The sequence below is a fragment of the Anopheles cruzii genome, chromosome 3 (assembly GCF_943734635.1).
Source record: "Anopheles cruzii chromosome 3, idAnoCruzAS_RS32_06, whole genome shotgun sequence".
NCBI lineage: Eukaryota > Metazoa > Arthropoda > Insecta > Diptera > Culicidae > Anopheles > Anopheles cruzii.
In genome coordinates this window covers 10,998,271-11,014,750 of record NC_069145.1, presented here as the reverse complement: position 1 = coordinate 11,014,750, position 16,480 = coordinate 10,998,271, and the positions used below count along the sequence as shown (strand labels likewise).

Genomic DNA, 16,480 nt, shown 5'->3' with positions numbered 1-16,480 from the left:
CCCCCCCACCCTTGCGCACTCCGATTTGTCAATGGCCAATTGTTTCAGCGGCGATAACCGAGACACGACTGACACACTGCTTGCTGCCCGTTGCCTTCGCCTGTGGGCCGAGGCGAAGATATTGAGATGCACGGAGAGAAGCAAGAGGCACACCGCCGTCATCACACCTGCATCCAGGACACACTCCGGATGGGGACAGTCCAGCGACGGACAAGATTCGCGATATGTCGACGACGACGACGACGGTGGTGGCGAAAGTTCGGGAGCTTGTTGATGGTAGCCCCGCGTTGGCCGTGGTGGGCTGCCGTTCGGGCGCACAAACTATCTGATGCTGCCGGGCACCCCGAGACCGAGAAGCGCGTTGTCCATTTTGTGTCGCATTACGAAATTCATGTCCGCGCAAAGCCCTGTGAGCTGAGAGAAGATCTTTGATTTTATTTCGAATGTTTAAAAATATTTTATGCAATTTTCGAATAAAAAGAAATAGTTATTGATCTCTTTGGTGGTGCGGTCATTGTGCATCCTAAACTACCATCGGTGGTTCACGGCACGGAAGGGCCACTCTGCCAGCCAATTCCACAGAGGATCGGCTTTCTAACGATTTATTAGCGGCACCAGATGATTATTCGGATGCGGCACAATGTTTGCGCCACGCACGATCCACAAACACGTCGTGCTTGCCACGGGCCCATCGGTGGGACCTGCGGCGCGTAGGAGACTGCCGATGCCGGTGAAACGATCGACGGAATTGAATGATTTATTAACCAACTGCCCAGCATCAGAAACCCCCCACCGTCGCCACGGCTCGTCCGCGTAAGCTGCACTCCGACGCGTAGAAGCACCTTGTCCGATCGAAGATGGGACAAGCTACTAGCGCGAAGCAGAGAAAAAACAGTGACAGGGCAATGTGGATTGTCCATCGAACCGGACCATAGCCCCATGCAAACATCCCTCGAAAGACCAAAACCCGGAGCACCGGTATCGGTCTCCCAGCGGGAGGACGCGAGGGACGGCTTTTGGGAATGGGTCATAGATCTGCAGGGAGTTCAAATGTCGCTTCGGGAACACACGCCACAGCGCTCGATTGCCTTATAAAGACATACAGAGGAATACTAGAAAAGGCCGCCACCAGAAGTCCACGGGGTGGACAAATGTCAGTGCACGCCGGGAAGCGCATCCGCAGCCTGCGGAAGAAGCGAGGTGCTGTTTACGGTCCCAGCATTGAAACAGTTATTCACCTGTTTGTGCACTTGTGTATCGATCACTGACACCGATCGCTGGCCGCCAGATGCTCGCGATAGTATTCCATTTAATTCACGAAATGGTGGTTCTAGTTTGGAAACGGTACTTTCTCGTAAGAGACCCCCTTCACGATACCCGATCGGCGGTTGGAGATGTCGGTCATTTGATCACGCATTTTTCCCACAGTTCCCATTCTCCGGAGTGGAACGTGGAGTGACAAAAACTGATTACCGTGGCCAACATTGTAAGCCCCGGCGGAGGCGCACTCCCTTTGGGGATATAAGTTCTGCGATGCCAGCGGGCGGTGTAACAGCAGGGGTCCAAAAAACCCCTCCCAACGAACGTCCCAAATATAGAGCCTCATTTGCGGGGCAAGGGCATTACCACCATTTCCGGATGATGACCACACCAAAAACCTGCCCAACCTGGCCGGCCTAGAATGGCTCTCCCGGAGGCACGGTCCGTTTGCGGTTGCTGCCATCAAGTCTAATGATGTTGACAGATAATTTATATCACTTTACACACGGTGCCCGGGAGCCGCTAGTGATTGATCGATTTGCGGCGGACAGTGGACGGAGTGACGATCGTGAATTATTTATGCGCACATCAGTGCATCGGAGCAAGAGTTAAAAAGACAGGGGTGGCCTCTCATCACAGGACACACAAACCACCGCACGGCCTGCTACGATGCTCATCCTCTGTGCGAGCTCTGTTCCATCGAGTGACACATTGACTTACTCCCATTGACTGGCTCCCGTTGCTGGCCGCTCCGGAGTACGGCCTTTCATCGTCCATCGCCCGTGGCGAGATATCGACAAATAACAAAATAAACACGAAGCAAAACACGTCCTTGCTGTGTGCCTGTACCGATCGATTATCTGTCAGAACCGATTCCCGGTGATTTGCGCCATCGCAGACAGGTGGAGCTACCACGGAGGAAGGAGCCACATCGAAAAGGTGACTCAAATCAGTCAGGCCGAAGCTGCATTATTTGGGAGAATTTAAATATTCACTTTACATATTCAATCGAGTTGGATTGGCCAATTCTCTCTTCGTTTTCTGCCCTCCGCCAATCGTTGGCTGTTTCGGCGGCAGAGTGGCTGCTTTCACAAGATGCTACATTTTTCTTCAATGTGTTTTGTGTGAAGCTAGAAAGTTAATAAGAGGGGTGTCGTGAACCTGTGACTTGATCGCTAATTTGTACGATCACCAAAACACACCTCGTCAAACCACCGAACGGAATCAACACATAAATAAAAGCCACCAGCACATTCACCATTCATGTTCGGTTGGACAACCCCCGGCACCACCGTCCACCGGTGGTGCGGATGGGGCGACGCAGCAAAGTGACGAAAAGAGGCACGATCTCTGAGTTTTCATTTTGATTTTTCACCCCTCCGCAGTCCGCAGTGTGCTCGTCGAGCACCCTGTCAGTGGGCTGTCCGATAACGATAATGAGACTGCCACTTTCGATGCATTATTCATGGCGCGTTCGCACGCGGATAAATGTTTTAGCCGATCGAGAACAGCAAAGGCTGGGCAGCCCAGCCAAGCGGTCTGCGCTCGTTCGCGCAATGTCGAAATCGTTAAAATCGCGCCGATGACAGCGCGGACTCGCGATTCGCGCTTCGGCGGTGCGGCCCAAAACCGGCCCAACCTTTCCAAGCCCATGCCAGTTCAGGTTCGAGACAGCCCCACGGCCACGGTTTTAATGCGGTGCAGATTTATTACATTTTCTCACCGATCGATCCCTGCGCGGAAGCGTGGCGTTAATGGGGCTGGGTGCCGTTATTTACGAGCCTTTTCCACACCGAACACAGGTGCATTAAGTTCGCGGGGTCAAGTAATTACTGATCGTTGAATGACGTTTTGTGCTCCATATGATTATTCTATTACGATCCCATCACGTAATTGGTCTGACAGTGGCAAACCTTGTCCTCATCGTTTCAGGTGGTCGGATCTGTTCGTTTTCGCCGTGTATCGAACAATCGATGCGGGTCTGTGAGGCGCTCACCCAGTGCGGCTTCATCGAGATACAGAACCTCGAGGTGCTCCAGGTGGAGGACATCGTCCGCACACGAAACGTACCGGTGATGGAGCTCGATTTCCTCAAGACAAAAGTAAATGAAGAGAGAGGGGTTGTCCATTTGCCCATTTTCACTCTCCTTGCGTCTTTATTTCAACCAGAAAACGGACACCGCCAAGGATACGAAAACACCGCGGGAAAGCAAGAAGTACATCACTTCGACCGCCCCGAACACGATGGCCGGCCATACGGGATACCTGACGGTCGCCGAACTGCCGCCCCTTTTTGCCCGATAATCTTAAATAAACAAAACCGCATCCAACACAATGGTACAAATAACGGCCTTTTATTCATATTTTAGGGTTAACGTGAAACCAAAAACAATATCCCATTTTTCGGCGTTCGAAGGAACACAGAAGCACACGGGGGATAGATTAATTTCACACAACAAATACTGTACGATCGTTTCGTCGCTCGCCACGAAGTTTAGAACCACGGATACCAGCCGCTGAAAGCGATTCCGAGCAGCTTCTTGTCGGTGGCCAGCGCCAGCAGCATAGCCACCTGCAGCTCGGTGGAAAGTGTCCTCGTGTCACCGAACGCGGCCAGTGCCGTCTCCACTTGCTCGGCCGCCGAGTACACGATGTTGATGTACCCGCCCAGGTAACCCTGGTTCCGGCTGATCAATCCCTCCCGCAGCTCCTCCTCCAGCAAGCACTTCGGGTTGGCTCCACTCAGCTTGTGCATCACCGTATCGACCCGCGTCTGCGGGTGCCACTCTGGCCGGGGAGTACCACCGCCGCCACTACCATCGGCGGTGGGCGATCGTTGTCGGGCCGCTTCGAGCCAATCGACCATCGGTTCCCGGATGAACACCTCCAGGCAGGCACGCAGCAACGGCCGTGCGTCGCGCAAACACTGCAGCGTGTACAGGTGGCACTTGTGCAGGATGCCGGCCAGCCGCATCGGGCTCATCACACCGACGAACTGGGGCGTCAGTCGGAAGGGAACCAGCTCCGGTACGCCCAGGTCACGCGTTGCCGCACCAAACGCCAGCCCAAAGTCCACGCCCGCCAGCTTGCCGGTGGCCCGCTCGAGCACAATGTTCGAAAGATGCCGATCACCGATCCCCAGCACCCAGCAGGTAATGTTCATCGTGGCCAACGATCGGCCAAAGTTCATCCGCAGCCGATAGAACGCTTCGGCCGAGGCGGCCATATCGAAGAGCGCTCGCCGGAGCGTATCGTCCCGGATCGTCTGCTCCAGTTCGATGTACTTTAGCCGCAACCGCTCGACATCGGCGTGCACAGCGACCAGCCCGTACTGGTCCATCGGGTTCAGTAGCTGGTCGTGGCTCGAGAAGGTCGACAGGAACCGATCGTACTGCTCCTTGACGTTCCGCATGCTGCGATCGCTCGGGTTGTAGCGCCCGATAGCCCGCCGGGCAATGTCGTTCAACGAAACCGTTCCTTCGAGCCATCCGATCAACCCGAAATCACGGCATATCGGAATGACCGGATAGGTGCGCAGCTCGAGCCGTTGCTCCCGGCAGCGCCGATCGTTCCGTAGGCGGTGCGTGATCTCTTGCTGGAGCTGCTGGATGCGTTGATCCTGCCGAAGATCTTCACCGTACTTCGCCAGAAAACGGTACGGACGACCGTTGCTTGCGCGGACCGTGATCTGCACAGGCATCCGGAGTGTCATCGAGTACACGCTCAACTCCGGCACGATCTTGACCACGCGAACCGTGCACTGGTTGGTGGCGTTTGGTGGCTCGAGTCCCAGACTGTGGACTGGTAGCTCAACACAATCCTGCAGATTGCCGCTGAAATGGTAATCGGCCAACCATGGCGAAAAGTCCTCCAGACGGTACTGCTCTTCCGCCACCCGGTTTCGCCGCTCCCGAAGGTCGTCCTCTAGGACGCGCAACTGCTCGGCGATCGGGGCCCGCCCGTCGACCGGATGGAGATCGGCGAGCGCTCGTAGGCTACGCGCAATCGGCAACACCTTCATGAGAGCCCGTCCGAACCGGTGCTGGTCATCGTCATCGTTGGGGAACAGTTCTGTACCGCTGGTGGACACGAGAAGCGCTTCAACGAACCGTCGATACTCGCGAGGATCGTTGAGCGACACGAGCTGTTTCTTGAGCTTTACGATCAACGTGAGTAGACGCACCTCCGGTACCGCCACACGGTACAGCTCCTCCGAAAAGCGATCCATCGTGGGGAACTGTAAGGCGGCACGAATGCGCGACACAAACGGGCGCACCGCGGCCACGCTGTCCGTCATCGCGGCCTGTTCGAGTGTGAGGCGCATCGGAAAGTACATCGGCATCGGATACTCGTGCACCAGCCGCAGCACCAGTGGGTCCAGAAAACTGTCCCCGGTGGTGAGCCCAAGATATGACAGAATCTGGGGGATCCACTGAAGAAAGTGCCACGTTGGCACGGTGCCCACCAGCTGGTCAAAATCCGCACGGAGAGCGTTACTTTGGAGGTTCCGGAGTTGCAACAGCACCGGGAACAGTTGGCGAGCCTCCCGAGAACCATACTGCATGGCGGGAAGCAACGCGGTGACCAGTTGGCGCTCAAGCGATAGCTGGCTTGCCTCGCTCGCATCACTCTCGAGTGCTTCGTAGCAGTACCGGGCCAGCCGCAGGTATGCATCGGCCAGCTCCGTCGTGGATGTTGCGTGCTCGGCGGTGGATAAGCTGTCGAACAGATTAGGACGCCCGGCAAGGAGCGCTTCGACGGTAGACTGTAGGCAGTGCAGAGAGAACTGCCTCAAAACGCTCGGCAGCCGATCGGTATCGTCAGGGATCGTGAATCCCGTCGATCGGACGATACTACGGAGATCGGTCGGATCGATCTCGTCTGAGTCGAGAGATCGCTCGCGGAAGTTTTCAGCGTAATGGAACAGCTCCGTCCAGGCAGCCCCTTTCGCTCGGGTCAGCTGCTCTGCCGGGATGATTTCTCGCATCGTAAGCTGCGCCAAACGGCGGAATCCATTAACTGCCGCGGAGATCGGTGCGTTCGGGGAATCCCAGTGTCGCAGTCGTTCGAAGCGTACGCGTGCAATACGGCGACGCAGTAACTGTTCCCGACGTTGCGTAGACCCACCGGCGGCACAGTCGGGGATCCTTGTTTCATCCGCTCGCAACCGAGCAATGATCCTTCCGGCGTACTTTACGTTGTTCTGTGCGAAGGCTACCTCCAGCAGGCCCAGCTCCAGGTTCAGCAGCAGTTCGGACAGTTTCGACCGACCGCACTCGACCGAAGCGCCGCCGTCCGCCGCCTGGTCGAGTTTGTCGAGCAAAAATCGTCGATAGGCAACGATCGCATCCCACACGAGCAGTGAATCCGACGCGGACGGGATGGCATTTTGCCACGACACAATCATTCCTCCGGTGGCCAGTTCCTGCTGCGGCGGGGACAGTTCCAGCAGCTCACTGTACGCGCGCAGTTCGCCCACTTTGCGGACCTCCAGCAAACACGAAATCCGATAGTCCTCCGACAGGACACTGGCGCAGTGCCACTCCTCGAGGAACTGACGCTGCGTTTGATCGGCAAACAGCCGAGCGCGCACCGTCTCTCCGCAGGCAATCTGGAGCGCCGTCAGTTCCTCGCCGAACTGCTCGCGAATGTAGGCAGCCCGTTCGGGGGTATCCATCCAGGTTTGCAGCAGCTGACAGAACGCACGGCCCCGCTCGTCTCCGGCCAGATTCTGGCGCACGTTCCCATGCATGTACGCTGGCAGCAGGTGCTCCTGGTTCCACTCGTCGGTCCACAGCTCATCGTAAGCCGTGGACACCTGATCCTCGACCAGCTTCAGCAGCGCGTCCCACTGACCGAGCCGAACCAGACACGCGCAGGCGGATTTGTAGCAAAAGTTGCGCTCCTCCGCGTGGGACGATTGTGAGCTCTCGGACACAAGCTCGAAGTACGCCCGGTACGCTCGATCGTAGCGGCCGAGCGCTTCCAGATCGATTGCATTCCGCAACCGAGGATCGCTGTCCCACTTTTCGCCAAAAATGCTCGACACCACGTCGTGCTCCTGGAGCGCGTGATAGAGAATGGACAGCTGCAACCAGTGGGACGCCTCCGAGCGGTCGCCACCGACGGCACCGGGACCGGAACGGACTGGGGCCCCGTCAAACTCGGGGTCGTCGGTTAGCTTACTCTCCACGTACAGCACACCCATTGTAAGCATGTTGCTTGACCCGGCCACACTAGTGACGGTCCGGGGGCAGAGTGTCATCCGGCCGGAAGTTGGCTTGCCGAGCGACAGTTCGATCAACGCCCCGAACAGGTTCGGATCGCACAGCTTCGACGACTCCAGCATACGCTGTACGGAGGAATCGAGCTGCGCCAGGAACGCTTTCCACTCGCTTCCGTCCGGAGCGTCCATTCCGTCGATCAGTCCTTTGAAGATGGCGACCAACAAGTGGCGGGCGCAGCCTGCATCGCGTCGGCAAAGAGCCTGCAGAGGGAGGAGAAAGGCGAGCAGATTGATCTGAAGATCTGGATAGTCGGCCAATCGGTAGCGCCGGCAAAGGGTCACGCGCGATCCCGCTTGACGGCGCTGTTCGGTGTGCTGCCGTTGCGCGGTGTAGTGCCGATCGATGGCACGGGCTGTCTGTACCCGGCGGTTGGCCGCGTCGTCTCGCAGGATACGTTTACGCAATCGCTCGAAGGTGCGTTGAGAGGACGAAATTCCCTGATCCGGTGATTCGGCCATTGATTCGCTTCCCACCTTGCGCCGAGACCGTCGATCAAGCTGCAACGAGCTGGCTTCGAACAGGAGCGAGTTCTGGGTCGGCATAGCGAACGTATCGCGGCCCCGCGTGTATCGTGTCGGATCTTGCGTCGGTTCGAACGTACTGGCCCTGTCCGGGAAATCGTGCGAATCTGTACCGGCGAACTGAGTCGCTCGAATGTGGGCCTCCATCTGGGAGCCTCCGCTGGCGAGGTACGACTGCAGTAGCTGTTGTTGCTTTTGGCTGGCCGTTTCCGCAAACAGCGGCGTAAGAACCGTCATCGAGTGCCGCTGTTGCCAGCCCGTTTCGATGTTGTACTCGCGGAACTTAACATCCGCCGCTACGTACTCGTGCAGAAACAGTCGATCCTTTGACTCGTCGCACCGGATGGCCGGATCGAGAAGAAGCGCTACGGCGCACCCCAGGAAATCCGCTTCCACCGACGGATCGTACAGTTCCGTGAGCAGGTACAGGAACCGTTTGCGCAAATCCCCCGGCAACCGACCCTTCTCGGTGAGATACTCCAGAATGCGCACTCGAACGGATGATGCTCCTGTGCCAGGAGCATCGCCAGCTTGTTCCGACTGTTCCTTCGAATCACTCAACCCTCGGAGCAGCAATCGCCAGACGTACTGTTGCCTCTCTTCGGACAACGCTCCACCACGCACTTCGTGGATGTAGATCAGAATTTCATACGCCACCGCCCGGGCTTCCGGCCGGCCAGTTTCCAGTGCCACGCGGCCAACGGGTTCGATCAACTGCACCAGGTCTTCGGGCGCACCGATCAGCGGGATGGCTCGGTTCAGCAGATGCAGCATCGGGAGCTGCAAATCGTTCTCCCGCAGCAACTGCGCCAGGTTCATCGAGGCCAGCTCGGGGTACAGTGTGTCACCCAACAGTTCTAGCCGGCCACCGAGCAGCAACTCCAGGCACATGCGCTTCTCCTTCACGCTCGCGCTCGGTATGTGGAAGCAAACGGACGCTAGAAACGGGTCGACGATCGAGGGAAACGCTTTGCCCACCTCGTAGATGATCTCCAGGAACTTACGCCCGTGGGCCCGCTGAATGACGGACAGTCGCGTCATGCACTCTGCGTGATAAAAATGGCCACCGTTCGCATCGTCGAGCTCCCCGTCCTGAGTGGGTTCCGGCGGAGCACCGTCAGGGAAGAGGCGTGCCAAGGCCAGACCGAGCAGTTGCGCTGCCGCTCCGTATAGGGTGCTGGTGGCTGCTTTGAGGGACTGAAGCACCGCCCGCAGGTACTCCTGTCGGGTGCTTTCCATCCACGGGACCAGGTTTCCGGCTCCGTTGATCAACACGATCGCTCCCAGCCGCAGACCGGCGATCAGCTCGAACTCCGTCAGTTCATCTTGCTGCGTAGCGTGGCGAGTCGGCGCGGACGCGATCATCCCGTACAGGAGCTCCGTGGGCACGATCAGCACACTGTGCCACTGTCGGATGATCGCCCGTATTAGTTCGAGGTTCAAACGGAACACCTCCCGCTGGGCTCGCTGCTGGCAGCAGTGCTTCACGGTGAACCGCAGAAGGGTACTGGCCATGGTCGACACTTCGTCGTACGAACCTTCCCTGGGTCGGCCGTCAACGACGTTGTCGGCACTCCACTCCAGAACCAGCGCAAACAGATCCGTCACGAGCGTGTTCAACCCACGGAAAATGCGCTCGTCAACGATGAGCCGCATGACGGGGGCGATCAGTAGCGATGCGTGAGGTTTCAGTTCCGTGCGGCAATTGTCGATCAGTTTGGCGAGAAACAGTCGCACGTTGGTCGGCTGGTCCGGATCGCCCAGCGAGGCCACGATGAAGCGCACCACCGACTCGGTGCTGATCTTTGCCCGGGCCATGTGCCGCAGACACCCGCAAACGATCGCCATCACTTCGTGTGCGTTGATCTTGGTGCGCTCGAGCGGAACACCCGACTCGGCACCCTTCTGGCGTAGGGACAGTTCGGCCGCATCCCGTAGGGCCACTTCCCGGGCCGACAGCACCACGGAGTGGTGTAGATCGAACCGAGACACCTCCTGACTGAGCGACGATCCGACCACCACCGACGCGTCCGATCGGTTTGATCGATCCGCGTCCCGGGCAGCCTCCTCCTGCCGGATGGCGATACGTTTTTCGACGATGCGCGGCATTTCCTCCCATTCCTGGCCTGCCTCCACGTACAGCTGGTCGTCGGAGCAGTCCAGCAGGTTGCGCCACACGAACTCACCCATCTCTCGGTTCTCGCGGAACAGCAGCACGGAATACATGCGCGCATCGGTGTTGGTGTTGGAAATGAGGGCGACGAGCGCCCGGTAAGCGGCACACTGATACTGCCGGTACCGTTCCAGCGTCGTCCTGTCGGCGCCGGGCACGCGTAACGGTGTCCGGCGGGCCAGGTGCGCTCGCTTGCTGAAGTCACCTATCAAACGTTGGCCCCGGATCGTGCTCTGCGTCATGCTGAAAGATCCATCGCCGGCGTACAGGGCCCTCGAAACGACACAATCCTCCACCAGAAGCATTGCCCGGGGCAGAAGGGCTGCGTACTGTTCCACCAACCGGAATCCGCCTGTCTGATCGACCAGCGCGTGCTGCACGTCCCAGTCGTTGTGTCCGCGCGGGACAACTTCGACGAGGCCCGAGATCGCCCGAATGTTCCGCTCGTAGAAGGCCACAATCGTATCGTAGGCACAGTGCCACTGGGCGGTACACAGATAGCGCCGCAAGATGGTCACCCTGATCGCGGGAGCCAACGAATGGTCCCGGAACAGCTCCCACAGCTCCTGCAACCGGGCGCACTGGGCTGTGAAGCTTTGATCTTTCATAAACCGCCCGATGGCACTGCGAATCTGGCGCTCCGCAATATTGCCCTCACCGTCCGGGGCCGTCATCTGGACGATCACTTTCAGAAGCAGCGGCGAGCGGGACACGACCAACGCGTCGAGCAACCGCTCTAAACAGTTCACGAACCCGATCCGCTGTGGGCTGTCGGGTGGGAACTCTGACGAGCGCACGGGAAAGTGTGCGTCCTGGAGCGCTTCGAGTGCTTCCTTGAACGGTTTGTGGATCGCTTCGTCGTACGCTTCCGACCCGAGGACGGTCGGTAGTAGCACGACCGCGTTCGTTTTCAGTGCGATCGGTAGGGCCCGGTCACCAATCAACCCGGCAAGCCATTCTCCGTAGCTGGCGTCCACCTTGGACCGGATGCCACTCAAACCGAACGGACAGATCATTGCCACGCTCGACATCAGCACGATCAGCTGTTGATCGCACGCTCCGAAGCGGTTCTCCTGACGGCGCGAACACTCCAACAGTAGTCCCCAGCCGTAGGTGAGAAACGTGTCCACCAGCTGGCCCAGAAGCTCCTTGTCGGAGGCGTGCTTCCGATACGCGTAATCCATTAGCTCGCACAGCAGCCGAACGATGGTGGCAAAGTTTTCGACCACCAACGAACCGAGCAGCTTCGGTAGACAGTCCGCCGAGCGGGTCAGAAACAGTTCGAACACGGCCGGTCCGTAGCAAGCGAGAAAGTGCTGGCCGTGCGGAACATTGGAACGTAACGGATCGTCCGCCAGGCAGCACACGATCGTACGTTGCACTAGTTCGGGATCCATTTCGGCCGAAATGCGGTATGCCGCTCGGAGCACGATCGTAGCAAAGCGTGCGGCCGAAGGAGTAAGCGTCCTTTGCACGCCACCCTGCCCGATGGCGTCGTAGCTATCGGTCAGTATCTTCCGGGCGGCCGTACGAAACCGTTCACGATCAGCGGCACCGCCGTCGGGTTGCATCAGCAGTGCCGAGCGGTGTTGGGCCAGGAACAGTATTCCTTTGGCAGCTTTCTGGTCGTCCTCGTTAACGGTTTGCTGCTGCAGAAGCGCCGTGATGCGACTGGCGACATCTTCCGTCACGGTGATTAGCCGTTCGGTGAGAACGGATACGATCGGTATCTTGATGGAGTCGGAAGGATGCTCGCAGAGAAAGCGGATCAGCGCATCCACCCGGTGCCACAATTCGTTGCGTCCGGACTCGAGCTCACGATTGACGGGAATGGCGCAATCCAAGCCATACGTCTGTGACTCGAACACAAGCTTCAGCAGAAACACGAACGTCGATCGATTTTCCCACAGCGTGGCGGTGGTGAGCGGTCGCAGCGTACCGGTGGTCTTCTCTTCGTCGGCCAACAGTACCAGCAACTCGACCACTTGCCCAACGAGGGTGGCCCGGAGCGTGTCGAAGCGTACGATTTTGTCGGCGTTCATGCGCAGTTCGAAGCTGTCGGCGTGCGTCCGTTCGGACGTTTGTGGGTCAATCCGTTGCATTAGTTCGTAGAGGGACAGATTTACAACGGATTGTAGAAAGTAACGGACCACTGGCAGTAGCCGCGTGAGTACCACTCGGTAGGATTCGTCCGGAAGAAGCCCGTCCCGCAGCAGCCAACAGGCAAAGTCTAGCGAAGCGTGCAGATACTCCAACCACAGGTACCCGTTGGTCACCACTGACACCGTCCGTTGGTTGCGTAGTGCTTCCAGCGTCGCTGCCCTGCCGATACCCTGGTCCTTATCGGCCTGCAGGCATATGGTTTCGATTTCATCCGGTGAAAAATGTTTAACGAAATCGGTGACACTCGTCACATCGCGCACGAGAGGCGCAAGTCGCAGGAACAGCTTCATGCACTGGCGACGATAGTGACGCTGTCGGGCGACACACTGCTGGAAGAGCCAACGAACGACATCCTTCAACCGACCCGCGCCATCGATCGCCGGGGGAACGATCTGACGGAACTCGGGATGAATAAGCTCCGTCGGTGGGACGTTGAACAGTGCCTTCCTCGAGGCGAGCACCTTGGCCAGATGCTCGAGGGCCCGTGCAAACTGGTCCAGTGCATCGCCATCACCTGCCACGCTTTGTGCCCCACCGACCGCCAGTGCCGCCTGATCCTCCGTCATAACGAACCCTGTCGCGTACGCATGCACCAACTCGACCCAGTACCGCACCAGGTGATAGTCCTCCTGGGCGAGCAATCGGAACAGGTTGTTGAACGCAAGGGCCGCCCCGTACCGTCGCGAAGGGTTCGATTCCATGGCGTACGTCTTCAGGCGATCGAGAAGCGTGACTTTTATCAACCGCCGCTCGTTGGCGGACGCAGCACCACCGCTCTGCCGGTTAGTCCACTGGAGAAACTCGCGCAGGCTGCGAACGGCCAGATCACGGACCGCCGTGTTTTGGCCACTGCCGGTGGCGTTCAGTAAGCAATCGAGCAGGACCATGGTTCCACTTTGGCCGACCTTCGATGGCTGCGTAACGTAGTGGATGATTTGAAAGAGCAGCGGTTCAAACATCTGGCACACGGCCAGATCCGTGTCGCAGCTGAGCTGTAGCAAGTGATGGCACAGGTCGGACCTTCGGAAATGGGAAAAGAGTTAGATCGATGCTTATGCTGCCTGAAGTGCGCCAACTACTTACCACAGGCCGGTCAACTGATCCTGATAGTGGATGCCGAGCAGATACAGTATGATCGTGTGAAGCAATTCGCAGGCAGCAAGCTTTGTCGCTCGGTCGGTCGATTCGACGGCCAACCGACACATGCGCCCAATGACGCCGTCCAGCTTGAAGCAGGGACGCGTCCCGCTGGCGGCCAGCAGCCTCAGCTCGATCGATCGTTCGTTGTCGGCATCCCAGCGAACCAACGATGCCGTGGTACCTTGCGTTTGTACCTCCGCCTCTTCCATTCCCTTCACAGTCTCGCTACCGTCCCCGGCGCCTTCCGCCACTAGCCAACCACACTCGTTCGGTTGCAAAACGGCCAAAAAGTTGAGGATCTGTAACTGTAGCGTCATGAGCTCACCAACGTCCGTTGCCTGTTGGAAGCGATGCTGTTGCTTGATGCGTTCAATCTTCCCGGGCGCCAGGTTAACTGTTCGTTGCCGATGGAAGCGAACCAAGCGACGATCGGTTACGGTGGATGATGCTGCTCGCGCAGAATCACGCACCAGTAGGTACGGTTCGAGTAGCGGGAGCACTTGGCGCAGAAATTGCTGCCGTTGTTCCATGTGTAGCGGTGGATCACGGTATAGTACCAACCGCTGAAGGCACCCGAGGGCGGTGCGAGCGACCGAATGTATGCCGCGGCCTAGCAGGAAGGCCGCACGGAACACGGCCACCATTAGCGGTTGCTGCTGTTCCTGGTCATCGATGAACTCCACCAGGAAGCGCGCCGGAACGTTGAGCACAAAGCGCAGACAGGCTAGCTGCAGTTCGCCACTGGCGTGCAGAGCCGTTTGGATCGTGCGCTCAATGTACGCCACCAGCAGCAGGCCGGTGGAGCGTGAATCGAAATCGTTCATCCGCCGGAAGTACCCGATACGCTCGGCAATCTCTAGACCGAGCTCGATCAGCTTCACAAACCCGCTCACTAACGGATGGGCGAGTGAACGCTTTACGAACAGCTCAAAATACGTACGCGTCCATTCCAGGAACCGACCATCGTGTGCCTCCGATCCGTGCAGCAAGGCTCGGAACAGCTCGACGAGGTTGAGGAACATGTGAAAGTCTTTCGGTACCACCGGCTCCAGGTCGATGTTGGGATCACAGAAAAATAGCTCCCTCACGGTGCCATCTTCATCGCCGAAGGTGCGTTTGCGGGTCGAAAGGTTCAGCTTTTCCACCATCACGAAAAGCGTCCGCATCAGTGCTCGGTAGATCGAGCCCAAGAGAGACTCGTCTTCGGCATCATGTTTTTCTAGCAACCCGCTCCACAGCGGAAGATAGTTTCTGTACGTTACCATCTCTTGCTTCCAGTCGATCTGCTGACCGGATGCGTCGCCCGAAGAGGACGGTGGTCCGTACGGTAACGCATGAGAGCAGCTCCAGATGATGCCCTGAAGCAGCACATTATCGAGCAGCTGGTCCAGTACGTTACCACCCAGCTTGCGAATGTTTTCCAGCGTGCTACGCAACGATCGAACGATCAGCTTGTGGTGAACGGTGGACAGATGGTAGAAGTCCCGGATCAGTGCGATCGTCATCGTTTGCAGCGAGACAATTTGCACACCGGTGAGCCCCTCCAGGTGCGTCAGTATTTCCGACAACGATTGCACAAAGTCGGGCAAATCTTCAAGCATACTGCCGGCGGTTGACGATCGTCCGCAGATACACTCGATGCGTTCGAGCACGGTCGTTAGCAGCTCATCGAGTGAAACGCTGGCCCCCGACAACCGGTGACAGGGTCCCGCCATCAGACCGAAACCCCGGATCGCCACGCGTACCTCGAGACGGTCAGTGGCGGGACTGTTGAGCAGCTTTCGATAGTGGGCCAGGTACTGACTGAGCACATTCACCTTAGTCCGTCGTTGTTCGTTGTCATCGGCGCCCGAAGGATCTTCACGCGACAGAACCCGCGCAAGCTCTCCGTAAAACGCGTATAGTGCGGCCAAGCCAACGAGTTGATCATCGCGATTGTTTGACTTAATCCAGTTTCCACCCAGGGACTTCTGCCAGTGCGCGTGATCGGTGTACAGGTACTCGGTGAACAGGGCGCCATGGTTCGCGACGAGCTGCAGGGCACTGCGAAAGACGAGCCGCTCGGAGCGTGATTCGTCCCACAGCGAGAGCTTCTTCACCAGCAGATACATTCGCTGGCGCAATTCTTGGTCTCCGGCGGATGGGGCGAAATTGAAAAGAAATAAATCCAACCCCCGAATAGCACCCGCCAGCGACACCAGCGATGGATAGTTCTCCTCCAAGAGCTGGCTTTCGGCCGCACTCAAGAAAACGTCGCGTAACCGGTCCGGCTGGCGGACGCACTCGGGGAAACGTTTCGCCAGCTGGCCCAGCAGTTCGAACAAGTTTTGCCGGAACCGATTGGGCGGTTTGCGTTGTTCGAAGACCGGTAACAGTTCATCGACGAGCGTTCCGAGTTTGGTGTAGCTTTCGGGTACCAAACAACCGTACGAAATACAGTCCTGAAGGACCAGTGCGGCCAGCTCACGTTCGCGTGCCATCATCGATGACGACCGGATGTAACGCAGGGAAACGGCAACCAAACGGTCCATCCATTTGCGCACCAACGACGAGTGTTTTGCGATCGTTTTACGGCACAAATCAAAGCAATCCTCGTTGGCTTTTGTGAAGAGTTTTGCGTTGCCGAATGACTGCTCGAGGAACGCCACCAAACCGGTCCCATCGCCAAACACCAGCTCCAAGTGGTACTCTGCGGTCAAAAACGGGAAAAGTGGTCAAGAAGTTTTGTGGTATACTTTCGGTAGTCCCCGGCTTACCGACTTCCGATCGACTTTCGGTAGGACTTTCAATCAGCAGCTTCGTGATGCGATCGATGATGTTCCGCGCCACTACGACCTGTCGTTTGTCGAGGCATGATTTTAGCTGTTTAAAGCACGATTCCAGCTCGGTGCTTGACATGATTTAACATGAAAATACACGTACACTAAAGGGGCATA

The 16,480-nt window shown here is 57.8% G+C and overlaps 2 protein-coding genes across 2 annotated transcripts in view; one reads left to right on the top strand and one right to left on the bottom strand.

The window, feature by feature from the left end:
- LOC128273038 (tRNA (adenine(58)-N(1))-methyltransferase catalytic subunit TRMT61A) overlaps nt 1-3,564 on the top strand; it is a 7,137-nt gene extending 3,573 nt beyond the window's left edge. Inside the window, exons 2-3 of the mRNA XM_053010947.1 lie at nt 3,193-3,362; nt 3,430-3,564. Coding sequence (XP_052866907.1) covers nt 3,193-3,362; nt 3,430-3,564 — 305 coding nt within the window. The remainder of the gene's footprint in view (nt 1-3,192; nt 3,363-3,429) is intronic.
- Nucleotides 3,565-3,754: 190 nt separating this feature from the next.
- Nucleotides 3,755-16,442, bottom strand: LOC128269837 (DNA-dependent protein kinase catalytic subunit-like). The gene is made up of 3 exons (XM_053007241.1): nt 16,301-16,442; nt 13,488-16,233; nt 3,755-13,424 (listed from the first exon to the last, which is right to left on the bottom strand). The coding sequence occupies exons 1-3, from the start codon at nt 16,440-16,442 to the stop codon at nt 3,755-3,757; spliced, it is 12,558 nt and encodes a 4,185-aa protein (XP_052863201.1).
- Nucleotides 16,443-16,480: the final 38 nt, after the last annotated feature.

Coding starts and splice junctions, on each gene's coding strand:
- LOC128269837 (XM_053007241.1), bottom strand. CDS start 16,442: ATGTCAAGCACCGAGCTGGAATCGTGCTTTAAACAGCTAAAATCATGC. Junction 16,234..16,300: donor CGAAAGTCGATCGGAAGTCG/GTAAGCCGGGGA, acceptor TTTTGACCGCAG/AGTACCACTTGGAGCTGGTG. Junction 13,425..13,487: donor GATCAGTTGACCGGCCTGTG/GTAAGTAGTTGG, acceptor CCATTTCCGAAG/GTCCGACCTGTGCCATCACT.